The 17,292-nt window shown below is 36.0% G+C and overlaps 1 protein-coding gene and 1 long non-coding RNA gene across 3 annotated transcripts in view; one reads left to right on the top strand and one right to left on the bottom strand.

Moving 5' to 3' along the window:
- Positions 1 to 2,652: 2,652 nt before the first annotated feature.
- Positions 2,653 to 17,292, top strand: part of LOC102391019 (ovostatin homolog 2-like) — a 52,140-nt gene continuing 37,500 nt past the window's right edge. Inside the window, 8 exon segments of the mRNA XM_044941060.2 lie at positions 2,653 to 2,799; positions 3,114 to 3,297; positions 4,399 to 4,555; positions 6,434 to 6,486; positions 6,901 to 6,921; positions 11,089 to 11,257; positions 11,763 to 11,847; positions 15,593 to 15,710. Coding sequence (XP_044796995.2) covers positions 2,735 to 2,799; positions 3,114 to 3,297; positions 4,399 to 4,555; positions 6,434 to 6,486; positions 6,901 to 6,921; positions 11,089 to 11,257; positions 11,763 to 11,847; positions 15,593 to 15,710 — 852 coding nt within the window. The 5' untranslated portion in view covers positions 2,653 to 2,734.
- LOC112584477 lies at positions 12,278 to 16,864 on the bottom strand. 2 transcript variants are annotated; one of them, XR_003108670.3, is made up of 3 exons: positions 16,803 to 16,864; positions 15,572 to 15,663; positions 12,278 to 12,510 (listed from the first exon to the last, which is right to left on the bottom strand). It is a non-coding gene; the product is annotated as an uncharacterized LOC112584477 (long non-coding RNA). The 2 variants fall into 2 exon arrangements; XR_006550380.2 differs by having other exon boundaries at positions 15,599 to 15,663; positions 16,803 to 16,843.

Raw genomic sequence — 17,292 nt, 5'->3', positions numbered from 1 at the left:
ATAGTACATTAATCCATGTCCTTTCATATTTTTATATATAAACATTGTTTGATCTCACTTAATTTGATTATTAAAAGAAATTCCTCCCAATCACTTAGTCTCTGAGTGACCCTGTGAAAATCTGTGTTTTTTTTCTGATACTGGATTTTTCTTATCTATAAAATAAGAATAAATAAAGAACCTAAAATTGTATTTTTGAGAATTAAATGAGATACTATCAATATCAGTGCCTATCACTCTGTTAATTATTAAGAAATTATAATATCCCGCCTCTTCAACAGATCCTTACTTCCTTCTTTCTCACTTCCTTTCTCCCTGCCCTCTCTCATCTTCCCTCCTTCTTTCCTCTTTTTCTTTCTTCCCTTCTCTACTAGAAGTAAACTACTTTAAAGAGCAGTGTCTTACTCATCTTGTTATCTCTAGAACCTCACTATTGCCTTGCTGATACATAGTAAGTACGCAATAGATGCTGGATTCATATCTGAATTTTTTGGAATAAGGACCCATTAACCATGTAAATCAGATAAATTTATTTAAGGATATGTTAATCAAATAAAGTCATGTTTGGGGAAAGAGATATTATAAAAAATTTTAGTTTCCAAGGAGATTTAAAAGAATTGTGCAAAACATATGTTTGTCATCAATAACTAGCCTTGATTAAAGTTAAAATGAATAGAGTCATTTACTCAGCATAAAATATTCACATTTGGAAAAACACAAATATTTTAGAGAAGTTGCATGATTTTAGATTCACCAGCCTTGGGAATAAAGAATTGGTTGCTTTGACTTATAAACAGTCTGCCTTGTGCTTCTGTTTAACTTGAACACTGATGAGTTGAGCTTCACTTGTTTTGGAAACTAGAGATTTGTGAGTAGGAGAAACAGAGTGCAGAGAGTGGTTCTAATAATAAGCCCAAGGGGCGATCAGAGGAAAGAGTATTGGTCAAACACAGAGACCAACAGTTTGAGATTCCAGTGGAAAGAAATTAAATATTAAAACTGGCAGGGCCGAATAACAGTTGAAGATTAGCCCCATTTGTAGCAGAGATTTTAAAAGAGTTGGCATCTTAAGCAGGGTTAGAGAAAAGGCAGACTGAAAATAAAAGTCTTAAATTGGAATGGGGAGTCGAGAGAAGCTGCAATTCTACTGAGAGAACATGATCCGAGTTTTCAAGCACACAGTACTGTGCTGAAATTGGAAATGTGGTCAGCTGAGGACCCTGTTCTGACCTTCTTTGGCCTCAGAGCCCCATTCCACCTCCTCATGGATTATAGTTGGTTTTGTTGTTCTTTCCTTTGTGTTTGCTCTTGCAGTATTGTAGATCTATTTCTAAAAGACTGAAATCAATTTCAATCTTTCATTACCCAATGCATCATTCTTCAAGCCAGATGCATTAACTCCATCAATACTTGACATGAAAAGGATGTTAACAACAACAACCAAAAAAAGAAGACAAATAGGGGAATTAACACACTGAGAGTAAGAGGTCACCAGTTTCTCTGGTATGACTCATGTTCCTTGTAGAAATATTTTGCAATAATGATGGTAAAGCATTTATTTGGGGGAGGGGGGTGTTAAGAAGTGACTAGTATGTGTGTACGCCTGTGCATGCATGCCAAGTCACTTCAGTTGTCCATGTCTGACTCTGTGACTCTATGGACTGTAACCCACCAGATTCCTCTATTCATGGGATTCTCCAGGCTAGAATACTGGAGTGGGTTATCTTGCCTTCCTCCAGGAGATCTTCACCACCCATGAATCGAACCTTCCTCTCTTATGTCTCCTACATTGGCAGGCAGGCTCTTTACCACTAGCATCACCTGGGAAGCCCAGTATGTGTGTATACGCTCACACATATTTATCACATTTTCTTGCATTTTTTTTCCTATTTAGGGTAGGAAAGGATATTGACCATTATAAAAACCTAAGAAAAGTATAGTAGGAACTCCTCTGATGGTCTAGTGGTTAAGATTCCATGCTTCCAATGCAAGGTGGGTGGATTCCATCTCTGGTGGAAGTGTTAAGTTCCCTCATGCCACGATGTGGCAAAAAAAAAAAAAAAGTCAGCAACAGCAGAAAATGTTGCACACATATCAACAATTTAAATGTTGTATTCTATATCATGAAATTATAGAAAAATGAGTTTCAATTATCTGTAAAATGAGCCTATATTGAGATATTTATTTGCATCTGGATTTTGGCAATATCAGATAATGCTGCTTCTCTCAGAAACCTGGAATATTTACCTTTGGGGATTTGAAATGATTAATAGCTGTTTGGACAGGTATTCTTCCAAGTGCTGATTCCTGTGGATTAATGCTTTTGATACTGCAGTGAGCCCTGGGAGTGAGGAACTAAATTAATAGAATCCTAAGTGTCACACAAGTGCTTTCTTTGTTTTCCTCTTTCTTCCTGTCCACCTGTACTGCTGATTCCAAAAACAGATCAGCATCTGGTGAATTTAAGAAGGAAGTTGTAGGTAAAGTGACACCCCCCACCCCCTGGAAACATAATGGGAGAGGAGATCTAAATGAGATTGGAGAGTCCCATTATATTTGCTCCAAAAAGCAATTGATCCTTCATTGTGTGACTATATAAAAGCAACAGTATACAGAGAGATGCAGAGTAGAAGGAAGAAAAGAAAGCAAAGAGTTGAGACAGCTGACTTCTAATAAAGACAGACAGAAAGAGGAGAATATCTTGAAGTCTTAATTGTTCAGGCACTGGGGTAAAATGGTGCCCATTATTTTTATGAGCACATTTTTGCTTCATTTTACTGTTTCTGAGACTTTGAACCCGTAAGGAATATTATATTACTATTCATATGAAAGTACTGGCAAAGTGACCTTATGAAATATGCTGTATTAAAATTAGATTGTATTTTACCATTTCAATTTCTGAGACAGAGTGCTGATTTATCTTGTAAATCTTAAACAGGTGTATGAAGGGAACTGACTTTATTTTTTCTTGATAGCTTTCTATATACTTGTTTATTGTAATATCATGAAAAGTGTGTATGTTTCAGAAATATGTCAATAAGCTAAAATTGTTTTATGCATGTTCTGCATTTCTCTTATCCTTGTTTAGAGTGTTGATTACTCTGTTTGCATAGGCAATATATCCTATGGGTCCCCTCTGTGATTCAAAGTCATTCTACAGAACAAGCTTGTCTCCACCTTTTAAATCTGAATGAATCTGTGTCCTTGAGTGTTGTCTTAGAATATGATGGATCCAATAGCACTATTTTTGACCAGACTGTGGAAGAGGATAACTTCCATTCTTGTGCAAATTTTGAGGTAAGGTGCAGAATTTGACATTTCAGAACTTCAGATGGGAAAATGGAATTACTACTTAAAAATGAGTTTTGTGTCCGTTTCTCCATTGCTGGCTTGTAAATAAATTCTTCAGTACCATTTTTCTAGATTCCGTATGTATGTGTTAGAATGGCCATGGGGAGAGGAGGTAGAGGGTGAGATGTATGGAAAGAGTAACATAGAAACTTACACTACCATATGTAAAATAGATAGCCAATGGGACTTTGCTGTATGGCTCAGGAAACTCAAACAGGGGCTCTGTATCAACCTAGAGGGGTGGGATGGAGAGGGAGATGGAAGGGAGATACATGTATACCTATGGATGATTCATGTTGAGGTTTGACAGAAAACAGCAAAATTCTGTAAAGCAATTATCTTTCAATAAAAAATAAATAAATCTTTAAAAAATTAGTTTTAGAGAAATAACAAAACTTGATTTGGATAAGTTGTGGAGTCTGAGAAGGAAAATTGGAGAAATTTTGAGAGGCAAATAAAAAGACAAGTTATATATACAATAAAACTTGTGAAGTACTGCACTTTTCTCTTGCAGGGAATGGTAATAAGACAATATAACTGTTTTCTGATGGGTTTCCCTGGTGGCTCAGCGGTAAAGAACCCTCCTGCCAATACAGGAGACATGGGCTTGATCCCTGGGTCAGGAAGATCTCCTGGAAAAGGAAATGGCAACCCACTCCAGTATTCTTGCCTGGGAAATCCCACGGAAAAAGGAGCCTGGTGGGCTACAGTCCATAGGGTTGCAAAAGAGTAGGACACAATTTAGCGACCAAACAACTGCTTTTAGAGAGTAGAACTGTTTAAAAATGAGGATAGAGAATTAGGTAAAGCAATGAGAGATTGGAACTCAGAAACATAGAAAACAATAGATAAGAAAACGTAGGAATAACTTTACTGGAAACTGTCCTCAGGCTAAATAAAGGAATTGGAACAAGTGATCAATAAGTCTCCCATTAAGACATAATGGATTCCCAAGGCTCCCTCAGCCTCAGAAGCAAATTAAGGCATTGTTTACCATCTAAATGTATAAGAATGATTTTCCCATTTTCTGCTCTTTATGTTAAATAGGTTTCCCACAAGTCTTCTGAACAGATGGCTTTTGTGACTCTGTTGGTTAAGGGAGATACTCTTAAAATCTTTGAGAGGAGATCTATAGCACTCTCTTCAGAAGAGACAGTGACCTTTGTGCAGACAGATAAACCCATCTATAAATCTGGAGAGAATGGTAAGTCAATATTTATGTTTCCTTCTTACTGTTGATTTCAGAAACTCTTTCTTCTAATTTTAAGCAATCCAAACACATTATTAAATTTAAATCCAAGTTCTAATTTGGTCTTAACTCTTCAGATCAAGAATTTTTAGAATTTTGACCAGTTGTCTAGGTCAGTTATGAAACAGTGCCCTCCAGCTTCAATTATTGAGTGCTTTGTTTCTTACAGTTTTGTGTCTATCTCACTGTTTACAAATTCTAATGACAGGCTTGCGTAATACAATGGCTGCAAGCTAGGGGTGTGTTACTTCATAATTTACCAGCTGGGCAAACTAATTAAATCTCTATTTTGACTCAGTTCTTTTCATCCATAGAATGGAAATAGTAAAAGTATCTCATTTTTACTGTGAAAATAAGATGGTCAATGTAAAATAGTTTCTCTGCATGCATGCGTGCTAAGTTGCTTCAGTCGTGTCCCACTTTGTGAGAACCTATGGACTACAGCCCACCAGGCTCCTCTGTCCATGGGATTCTCCAGGCAAGAATACTGGAGTGGGTTGCCATGCCCTCCTCTGGGGAATCTTCCAGACTCAGAGATCAAACTTCCGTCTCTTATGCTTCCTGCACTGGCAGGTGTATTCTTTACCCCTAGTGCCACCCAGGAAGCCCAAAATAGTCCCTGGCACACAGTAAGTAATTTGTAAATGGCATTTATTATCATCATCATTATTATTCACACCAGAAAAAGGAATCATAAATCTGATAACTTAGGCAGAGTCCTTCTTCATTATTGTTGTAAGTAGAAGAAAGCAGAAAGAGCACCAAACTAAGATTCAGAAGGATATGATTTTTGTCTTGGCTCTGAGAATAAATTATCAACTTCTGCCAAGTCAGTTCTGGTCTTTGAGATCTTTAGTTTTCTCATTTATAAAATTAGAAGTTGGATGAGAGCATCCACACACTGTGTTCTATGAGCCTAGCGGGCTACAGTCCATGGGATTGCAAAGAGTTGGATATGACTGAACATCTGAGCACACAGATGACTTACTAAAAAAAAGTAAAAGAACTAAAACAGAATTTATCTTTTACTGAGGGTTTTTTTTTGTTTTGCTACATTATGTTTTCTCTTCTGGATGTATTAAAATACTATGATGACAGTTATAGGTGCAAAAATAGCTAATATGGCTTTTTTGGAATTCTGCTAAAATCAATATTTGCCAACATTAATATATTTTTCCATAAAAATTACATATAACTCATGTGCATGTGTGTGTATGTATGTGCATGTGGGCAGTTGGGTCTGACTCTTTGCAACCCCATGAACTGTAGCCCACCAGCCTCCTCTGTCCATGGGATTTCCCATGCAAGAATACTGGAGTGGGTTGCCATTTCTCTTCCAGGGGCTCTTCCTGATCCAGGGATCAAACCCAAGTCTCTAGTGTCTCCTGCATTGGCAGACAGCTTTTTGACCACTAGTGCCACATCAGAAGTTCATGTGTAACTCTTACCATATGTATTTCACACTTGTCGTTCTATGATTAATTCTGCCACCAAGTTTTGAGACTTCCCTATGGGCTGTTATGGAAAAAGTTTCTAGTGGTGGCAGAAGCTCATGCCAGCTTTGGTAACACCAGGTCATGATCAACAGAGGAATTATAAATGTGCAATAAAAAAATATTTCCAAAAAGAACCCAGATCTCAAAGGTCTAAATCAGAGCTAGAGGAGAAGGAAGTGCAGTGTTCTATGAAAGCAAGGCAATTAATTTCACTATTTATAAGCAATCATATCTGGGAGAGAAAATAACAAGAGTAATAATTCTTATTAATAGCTATAAGAAAATTAATCATTAATAAATAATAAGAAAATATTATTGTTCCCTCTTCCTCTTTTAGTTAAACTTCGCATTGTGACACTTGATACTAAGTTCCTACCTATCAACGATGTGGTGAGTTCAGTCATTTCAAAGGCACGATGAAATCTAAACAAATTACTCCATTGCTCTATAAGGTGTCACTGGGAAGTTTTCCATAACTATGGAGATACATGTAACTACAGTTTCAAAGATAAACCTCAATATTAAACAAAAAACTTTCCTATACAGTTAATGGATTTTTACTTCTCTAGGTCTTTTCATCCTATTAGAAAAAATGACTTACATAGAAGTTGCTTTTTACTTCCCAGAGGAAAGTTTGAGTCTGTTTCAGATTTAGTTTTCCTGGCATCTTTGGCTCTAGAAACTTTGCCATCTGGAACAGGGGAGAATAAGTCAACATTTAAGTCAGATAATCTTTATAATGCAATATCTGGCACCAAAATGAGCTGTTTTAATATTAACTTGAATTTTTCTTTCTTCTTTCAGTATCCCTTGATCACACTTCAGGTAAGAGATCTTTTTCAAACCCATCATTTAAAATGTTTAGATAAATAGTGATATGTGTGTAGTTTTCATTACGCACAGTGAGAAATTAAGATAACTGAAATATGGGGGAAGAGAAATTTGTACATGCATTTGTGTAAGGCACCATGTGAAGAACGAAAGAAAGGGCTGCCACTTTTAGTGTCTGCTGTGGGCCAAATGGGGCAATGGTGGATCCTCATGGAAAAACATAAGATTAGGCTCTTTGTAGGGGCTTCCCCAGTGGCTCAGAGGTAAAGAATCCACCTGCAATGCAGGAGACTCAAAAGACACCAGTTCGATCCCTGGGTTGGGAAGATCTCCTGGAGAAAGGCATTGCAACCCACTCCAGTATTCTTGCCTGGCGAATCCCCTGGACAGAGAAGCCTGGAGGACTACAGCCTATAGGGTCACAAAGAGTCAGACACGACTGAAGCCACTGAACATGCAACACACACCGGCTCTTTCTAAGGGAGATTTATGTTTCAAATTGCTTGATTTTGTCTGCTGGCTCTTCTCAGTTTTAATTTAGCCACATTTTGTTTTAAGAAAATAGAAATCATAAGCATCTAAAAATGTAGGAGTACACAGAAGGCAATATTATAAAATGGACTCCACTTTCAGAAACCAGTTTGCATCTCCTTCTACCAGTTCAAATCTCTAGTGTAGTGTAATGTGGCTTTCAAATTTAATTGAAATTGCATGCCTGTCAGTAAATAGCTTGTATCAATCAACTGCATGTATGTATCAATCAACTCCAACAGTATGTATTTTAATCTCTACATATAATAGGTACCACAACTAATTAGTTCTAAAGGTTAATACATTGAGATTTAGTTCTTCATTAATGATCATGTATGTAAATATAGTCTATAAATGATTTTGATTTTGTTATATGGGTGACAACTTGTCCTTCTAGTGGGATAAATAAATATAAAGTTGGCCATTTTATGTTTTCTGCATTATTAGTAACCTGTAAATAATATTATCTCCACATTTAAACATTTCATGCAGATAATGTTGTGTTCCATGGAAAGCAATAGCAAACTTAAGTAACATCGCTTTAAATGAGGAAAAGATTTATTGTTTTCAGAAACTACTACCCCTGAGTGTACTAGGGTCAAGGTTAGGGCAGTAATAGCACAATGTTACTAAGGCTTCTTCTATTTACTCTTTCTTCTTTCTTTTTTATTTTTTAAATTTTAAAAGTATGATAATACATTTACAGGAGACTTGGAAAATGCAGAACAAAGTTACATATAGTGCAATTATTTTTTAAGAAGATAAATTAAGATTTTTAGTTGGAGTTTCAATATCAAACTCTCAAAATTAATAAAATGAATATACAGAAAAGTAGAAGATTATAGGAAACCTGAAAAGCACCATGAACCAATTCAACATAGTTAAGATTTATGCAGTTTTGACACAACAGTAGGATACACACTCTATTCAAGTTCTCATAGACTATGAACCAGGAGACACTGAAACATACACAGGGATGTAGAACAAGGTGCAAAAATTTCATGATTTAAAGGAACTGAAATCATACAGAGTCTTTTTCCTTACCACTGTGGAATGATGTTAGAAATCAACATCAAAAGATATTTGAAAACCCATATATTTTCAAGTGCAATGTGACATTTACCAAGAGAGATCTTTGACTTAGCCACTGAAAGCCTCGATAAAATTGGAAGACTGATAAAACACAGCAGGTGTTTGCAGAAAAGCAAGTATTTAAATGAGAAATTAATTATCAAGATACTTTTAAAATCCCATGTATTTGAAAATTAAATGTCCACTTTTAAATGATGGATGTATCTAAGAAGCCATAGCAAGGAAAATTAGAAAATATTTATAATAGAATAAAAATGAAAGAGAATTTCCCAGAATTTGATGCATGCAGCTGAAGCTGCTCAATAGACTTCTATTTAACCTCTATGTCATCCTCAATATCTTGCTTTATTTTCAGTGGCATCTGAGTTTGATTCTTCTTTACCCAGTGACTTCTATTTACGTGTCATTAGCCAACACTCAATCACATGAGTAATCCTTACTGAAAGGAAGTTTACAAAATTAATTTAACTTTCTAGATTTTACTGTGGAAGAAAGCAAAAAAATAACAAAAAAGATGAGTAGTGAGAAATGTTTCTGTGCCTTTGTAGATATCTTTTTATCTGGATATCTTTAATTCAGTTCAGTTCAATTCAGTCGCTCAGTTGTGTCTGACTCTTTGCGACCCCATGAATCGCAGCACGCCAGGCCTCCCTGTCCATCACCAACTCCCAGAGTTTACTCAAACTTGTGTCCATCGAGTCGGTGATGCCATCCAGTCATCTCTTCTGCTGTCGTGCCCTCTCCTCCTGCCCCCAATCCCTCCCAGCATCAGAGTCTTTTCCAATGAGTCAACTCTTCGTATGAGGTGGCCAAAGTACTGGAGTTTCAGCTTTAGCATCAGTCCTTCCAATGAACACCCAGGATTGATCTCCGTCAGGATGAACTGGTTGGATCTCCTTGCAGTCCAAGGGACTCTCAAGAGTCTTTCTCAACACCACAGTTCAAAAGCATGAATTCTTCAGCACTCAGCTTTCTTCACAGTCCAACTCTCACATCCATACGTAACTACTGGAAAAACCATAGCCTTGACTAGATGGACCTTTGTTGGCAAAGTAATGTCTCTGCTTTTTAATATGCTATCTAGGTTGGTCATAACTTTTCTTCCAAGGAGTAAGTGTCTTTTAATTTCATGGGTGCAATCACCATCTGCAGTGATTTTGGAGCTAAAAAAATAAAGTCTGACACTGTTTCCACTGTTTACCCATCTACTTCCCATGAAGTGATGGGACCAGATGCCATGATCTTCATTTTCTGAATGTTGAGCTTTAAGCCAACCTTTTCCCTCTCCTCTTTCACTTTCATCAACAGGCTCTTTAGCTCCTCTTCACTTTCTGCCATAAGGGTGGTGTCATCTGTATATCCAAGATTATTTCTCCTGGCAATCTTGATTCCAGCTTGTGCTTCTTGCAGCCCAGCAGCATTTCTCATGATGTACTCTGCATATAAGTTAAATAAGCATGGTGACAATATACAGCCTTGATGTACTCCTTTTCCTATTTGGAACCAGTCTTTTGTTCCCATGTCCAGTTCTAACTGTTGCTTCCTGACCTGCATACAGGTTTCTCAAGAGGCAGGTCAGGTGGTCTCATATTCCCATCTCTTTCAGAATTTTCCACAGTTTATTGTGATCCACACAGTCAAAGGCTTTGGCATAGTCAATAAAGCAGAAATCAATGTTTTTCTGGAACTCTCTTGCTTTTTCGATGATCCAGCAGATGTTGGTAACTTGATCTCTGGTTCCTCTGCCTTTTCTAAAACCAGCTTGAACATCTGGAAGTTCACGGTTCATGTATTGCTGAAGCCTGGCTTGGAGGCTTCCAACCCATAATTTCTTTAATTATGGCTGGATAATATCAATACATTTATTGAAGCAGGCTCACACAAGCTGCTAAAAGCAAATGACGGAGGAAGTGTTGCTTGAAGGATGCTTTCTTATTGTGGGACTTCCATTTAACAGTCTGTAATTGTTTTCACAATTTGAGATACAAGTGCAATAAAATGATAGAACTTTCTTTACTTCCCTGAACTACATGTGTTCAGTCACTCGATCATGTCTGACCCTTTGTATCCCCATAGACTGTAGCCCACCAGGCTCCTCTGTCAGTGGAATATTCCAGACAAGAATACTGGAGCGAGTTGCCATTTCTTATTCCAGGGGATCTTCCTGCCCCAGGGATCGAACCCATGTCTTCTGCATCTCCTGTATTGGCAGGCAGATTCTTTACTATTAGCATCACCTTGCTATGTTGTGCTTAGTCGCTCAGTCATGTCTGACTCTTTGTGACCTCATGGATTTCAGCCCAGCAGGCTCCTCTGTCCATGGGATTCTCCAGGCAAGAATGCTGGAGTGGGTTGCCATGCTCTCCTCCAGGGAATCTTCCAAACCCAAGGATCAAACCCAGGTCTCCCACACTGCAGGCAGATCCTTTACCCTCTGAGCCATTAGGGAAGCCCCAACTATATAAAGGATCACAAATTAAAAAGAAAAGGATAATATTCTCATACATCCTGTGCTTTTATTTCTTCTTTATTTTCTAGGATCCTCACAACAATAGGATTTTTCAATGGCAAAATGTGACCTCTTCTCAAAATATTACCGAACTCTCATTCCAATTGATTTTAGAACCAGTGTTTGGAGATTACTCTATTGTCGTGAAAGAAAAATCAGGAAAGACATTGACACACCAATTTACTGTTAATAGAAATGGTAACCAATTGCTAATTATGATTGTTTTATATAATTGAAGTGTCCAAAGAACTGTTCAACAAAATAACTTTTATGTTAGAATTAGACAAATTACATCAAGTTTGACTTAGTTTTCTGCCATTTCCCTTTCTTGTCCTTCTATGTTTTATTGTCTCTGCTTTCTTGCTCATCATTCATTGCCTGTATCCTTATTCTGATGCCTTCCTTTTCTCCTAAGGAAGTATCCCATTTTTTATAGAATAAAGACAACCATCTAGAAAGGATCTAAAGGACTACAGCAAACAAAATGTGAAGTTCCAGGAATAAGGCAAAGAAAGGAAAGGGGAATTATTAATTAATGAGACACCATCACCCACTGATGGAATTTGGAGGTGTTGAACCATGATCTATACAGAGGCATACATAGAAAAATGTCATGTGTGGAAACACATTTATATGGTTGTAGTCATTTGTGCTCAGCAGTGTGTGAGAGCTGAAGTCACATTATATTTCTCTTTGTTTCCAGTGTTGCCCAAGTTTGAAGTTAAGGTCAGTGCACCACAAACAATAACTATTTCAGATGATGAATTCCAAGTCAGTGCATGTGCTAAGTAAGTATTCAAGAGATTTAACTCCACCTGTCAATACAAGGCTTAGAGGAAACAAAAAAATGAGATCAACCATGTAAATTTATGTATCTGCTTATATTAAAAGTATTAAAGAAGTAATGGATTGTCACTGTAGAATATTTGAAAAATATTGAAAAATGTGAGATATTACCTAAAATTAATTATATTAACTGCCATTAACACTTTATTTTTCTCTGGTCTTTCATGAGTACTTTCAACAATTATCCTTTTTTACCCTCTCCAGTTAAGAAAACCAGTCACTATATAATGCCAGGCTTTTCATGTATTCCAATTCCTCTCTGCATAAACATATCTCTATGTGACTATACCAAATTTATCTAACCACTCTTTTATTATATGACATGCAGCCTGTTTGATTTTGTTTTCCCAGTGACAAATAAAGTTATAGTAATGTCTTTGTGTATAAAATATAGCATTTTAATTAAAAATTATTTACATAAGAAAATTTTCCAGAATTGGATTCACTACAACAAGAGTGTAACAATACTCTGACAAATGTGCAACATTCTTTTAGTTTTTTGACTGCCGTATTGATCACTAAGTATGTTGTGCCCAAGGACGATTCCGACAGCTTGTCTAAAGCACCTTGCCTCATTGAATCTTCAGCATCAGTGGATGTTTTCACTAAAAAAAAAAATAAAGAAAGAAAAGAAAGAAATATTGAAAATATCATAGTGGAGAAAAAGGCATTTTATCAATTTAATTTTAACTAATTTGAATCCACTTGATGTAAAAAAAGGAATTCCTATATGATTTGAGAAATTGTTATTTTCTTTTGAGGGGATTATTTCTAATGCCTTGCCTTTCCTCAAATTTCTAATTATAGTTTAAAAAAAGAGCTAATATTTATTGAATGCCAATGAATGTGCTAAGCATTACATTTGTTAACTTTCTCACCATGTCACTGTGAGAAAGGAGCTATTATCAACTCAATGTTATAAAGAAAGATAATGAGACAGAGAATTTAAATAACTTATCAACATTAATGGGGTTTTTTGACCGAAGAACTACAATTTAGACCTAGGCTATCTAAGTTCAGTTTCTCTCCTAACCAAGACCTCTATTATACTTTATATAAACAATTGAAAATGTTAATATTTGCCATATTTGTTAAACATTGTTTATTTAACTAATGACATGAAAAGTACTTGCCTTTGAATATTTTCAGTAGTATATTAAAGATACATTGGTAAAGGGCAGCCTGGTAGAAACATGGGGATTTTGCTGAGAATACCATAACAAATCTTAGAAACAGTTTCTAGTCTTTTAAAAAAAATGTTCTTTAGACTCTAGGAAAACAATCATATTTTTCTGAGTTTCAGTGAAGAATAGCTGATCATGTGCCAGAATTTTGTAAATGTAATGTATGAGATAGTATAGATTATCTGTGTTAAAAATAATGGGATAATCAATATAAGGATCCTAAACTGGTTTCACTAGAAAAATCCTACAGAAAACCAGAATTGTCAGTGGGATTAACATCTATAATTTATCTGCTGAATGGTATATTGAAAAAGTGCAATGCACTTTATTGGGGTAGTCAAAATATTTATCAAGTATCACCTTCCAAAGACTTCCTAAAAGCTAAATGCTGATATGGAATTGAGATTTATTTATTTATTGACATGGAGTTGGGATTTATTGAAATGTTGATATGGAATTAGGATTTATTAAAACTTCCTTAATGTTATGTTATACTCAGATCTGACATTAAACAATGTGTCAGTATCAGCAATAATCAAATCCTGCAACAGGACTAGAGAGTTGAGAGCAGAGCTAAGCTTGCTCCATAGTTATTTCTGTGCAGGCTAAGAGAACATGATGAATGAATCACTGTGTCCAGAAAATAACATCAGTGACTGAGTTGCCAACAATTAAGATTGCACAATACTGAATCATTGTTTCTTAACCATTCTCTGGGACTTAGCTTGGAACAGCCAGAGGAAACAACAACAAATTAGATTATTTTAGCAAACCACCTCAGAGATGAATTAAGCTTTTAAGAAGGAAGAAAATCGCCCACAGGCAAAAGTATTTTAATAAACTGCATTAGTATTCACCAAAAACTTTTCAGATTATAAAAGGAAAATGTTTATTCTGATCTGTATGTAAACTTAAGCTACATATCTTGTGGGTATATGTCAACTTGTAGGTGATAATGTGATAAGTTTTATCTGATAAATAAAAGACAATAAGAAGAAGGAAATAAGATATGCTGGGGTATAACATTTGTGACCTGTTTCGAGTCTTGACTCTATTTTACTTGTAATTGATATTTAGAGTTGACAGATTATAGTGAGTTGGATTGAGTTAAAATATCAGAAGCATTGAGAATTTTTAAATAGATTAGTGGACAATAAAGAACATGGATTGTGGCCTGAAGAATATCTGAGTTTGAATTTTAATTCCTTCAGTTACAATGTGGAGAAGAGAGATACTAGATCTCAATTTACTAATCCATTAAATGAGATAACACACTTACATTTTAGGATCACTGGAAAAAATAAATGATATATGTAAACACCAATGTCCAACTACTAGAAAAAATATTATAATCAATACATTTAATAATATTCAGTTTCACTGTATACTGATTTTAGATTTGTTTTTCTAAATACTAGTAGAAGGGATCTTTAAATAAGCCAAAGCTCAAACAATCAACGTATTTGCCTTTGAGTCTTTAAAAAGCTTGTATTATAGTCTTTTGTGTGTTTGGGGAGAAAATGAAATATTTATTTAATCCCACCCCAAAAGACAGACTTCCCTAGTGGCTCAGACAGTAAAGAACCTGCCTGCAATGTGGGAGACCTGGGTTCAGTCTCTGGGTTGGGAAGATCCCATGAAGGAGGGCATGGCAACCCACTCCTGGAGATTCCTGCCTGGAGAATCCCCATGGACAGAGGAGCTTGGCAGGCTGCAGTCCCTAGAGTTGCTACGAGTCGGACTGCTGCTGCTAAGTCGCCTCAGTCGTGTCTGACTCTGTGCAGTCCCACAAACGGCAGCCCACCAGGCTTCCCCGTCCCTGGGATTCTCCAGGCAAGAACACTGGAGTGGGTTGCCATTTCCTTCTCCAGTGCATGAAAATGAAAAGTGAAAGTGAAGTTGCTCAGTCGTGTCCGACTCTAGCGACCACATGGATTGCAGCCTACCAGGCTCCTCCTTTCATGGGATCTTCCAGGCAAAAGTACTGGAGTGGGGTGCCAACACATGCACCCAAAAGACATTATACTTTTGGTCAGAGCATATCCAGTATATGCCAATCCTTTTATATTTACTGAGTGAGAAATGAGAAGTGTTATTTAAAATATTAATCAAGAAGTACTTCATGATCCTGAGTGATTTATTTATGTGTATATATCTTTTGTGCTAGAGCAAGTGTTGCAAGCAATTTTTTAAATATTTTTATCAGATTAAAATATAACTTTTGAAACTCAATTTGATCATTAAGTCCAAGTCACTGAGATTTTGAATTTTACATTACTTTGAATTTTATTTTTTAAAAAAACAACTGAATCCTCCTAACAGATTAAATGTCTAATTTAATCTAAATTCAGTGGAGAGGAAGAGTGCAAATAGATGAGCTTCCTAATTGAATTTGGTTGTTGGGTAGACATAGCTTAGAGATTTCATATATAACGTACGAATAAGAGACCATGAAATATGACCGTGGTATTGTTCGTATTACCAGTATATCTTCTCCTCCTAGGTATACCTTTGGCCAACCTGTACATGGGAAAGTCCAAGTCCAGGTGTGCAGGGGATTTTTTTCCTCTGTGGCTTGTGAGAAAGACAAGAATGAAATATGTGAACAGTTTGTTGCACAGGTACAGATCATGATCTTTACTTCAAAAAATTAATTCTTGCTCATTTTCAATATTATTCTTTCTTTGATTCCATTTATAAAAGAGACTGAACAACACTATTTTCATGTTGTGGATAATGGAGGTTGTACATAGGTGAAGTAAAGAATGAGAAGAAAATTCAAGGTATAATTCATTCTCTAGGCCAAGTTCATGGCTCTTCACCTATATATTCATAGAATTTTTAGAATTTGAAAGATCTTATTGTCTTTTTTGTTTATACTGTTTAGGTGACCTCTCTGATCTTTCTTTGGAGTATCATAAACTATCCTTTACATAAATGAATCCCTGATGGCACTCACCATGCCACCTAGAATTGTCCTTATGAAAAAAGTTCACTTGCAAATAGCTGCAATTCAGAGTATCTATTTTATTACCTTAGATTTGAAGTTCACTTTTGAAGCCACCATTTGCTTTTTCAGTTTATAGTATCATAACATTAATGATTGTGAGCATCTCTTCGAGGATCACCTTTAGACTTCAAAAGTGAAATGTGTTTACACCATACACTTTGTATTTTAATTCTGTTTGTCCTAATCTCACTGAATTTTTGAACAGAAAATTACTTAAAGTCTTTTTGGTGAATATCAATATTTGGTTAATACAGACAGAAACCTATATTTTAGGTAGGGATTGCAGACTAAAAAAGACTGAATGGAATTCTTTCACATCAGAGAACATTATTCTATGGTGTGGTTTTAATATAATTTTGTCAGCCATTTTACCCAAGTGATGGGGGTTTCATTCAAGTAGTGTTTAATTTTTCCCCGGTGTGAAAAATGCAACAATAAATAATCTTCTAAAAATAACTTTATGTATGAAAAGTTTTATTTATTTGAAATAGATCTCTTGGAGGAGATTTCCTGAGTCAAAGTAGATAAATAGAGAGGTGGATAGATATAATCATATATAGATTTAATTTTTAAAAATATTACTGCCAGCAATACATGAATTTAAAATGTTTTGCCATTTTGGTAGACAAAAATTTAGCTTGTTTTAACTTGCATTACTAGTGAGTTTTGGGCTTCCCTGGTGGCTCAGTGGTTAAGAACCAACCTGCTAATTCAGGAGATGTGGGTTCCATTCCTGGGCAGGAAGATCCCCTGGAGAAGGAAATGGCAACCCACTCCAGTATTCTTGCCTGGAAAATCCCGTGGACAGAGGAGCCTGAAAAGAGTCAGACATGACTGAGACTAATCAACAACAGCAATAACTCGTGAGTTTGAGCATATTTTCATATTTTTGTTATCAGTTTGGACTTTTTGTTTGAGAACTCTTAATTACACCTGTTTTTCCTGTTGCTGTGAAATGGAAACTTTCTTGTTTTATGAATATTGCCCTCTAACCCTCTTGCCAGAACTAGAAAAAGCCTGCACACAGCAACGAAGAACCTGCATGCCACAAGACAGATCCAGTGCAGCCAAAAAAAAAGTGCCCTCTAGTCTCAAAGCAAAATTTTTTCAAGTTTTTATTTAAATATTTGTGGTATTTTTGAAATACCAGAGCTCCTAATGCTTATGGGCTCTCAGCCCTAGAAAAATATCTT

This window comes from Bubalus bubalis, chromosome 4, assembly GCF_019923935.1.
Source record: "Bubalus bubalis isolate 160015118507 breed Murrah chromosome 4, NDDB_SH_1, whole genome shotgun sequence".
NCBI classification, from domain to species: domain Eukaryota; kingdom Metazoa; phylum Chordata; class Mammalia; order Artiodactyla; family Bovidae; genus Bubalus; species Bubalus bubalis.
The sequence above is the reverse complement of the archived record's forward strand: the minus strand, read 5'-3'. Positions and strand labels throughout refer to the sequence as shown.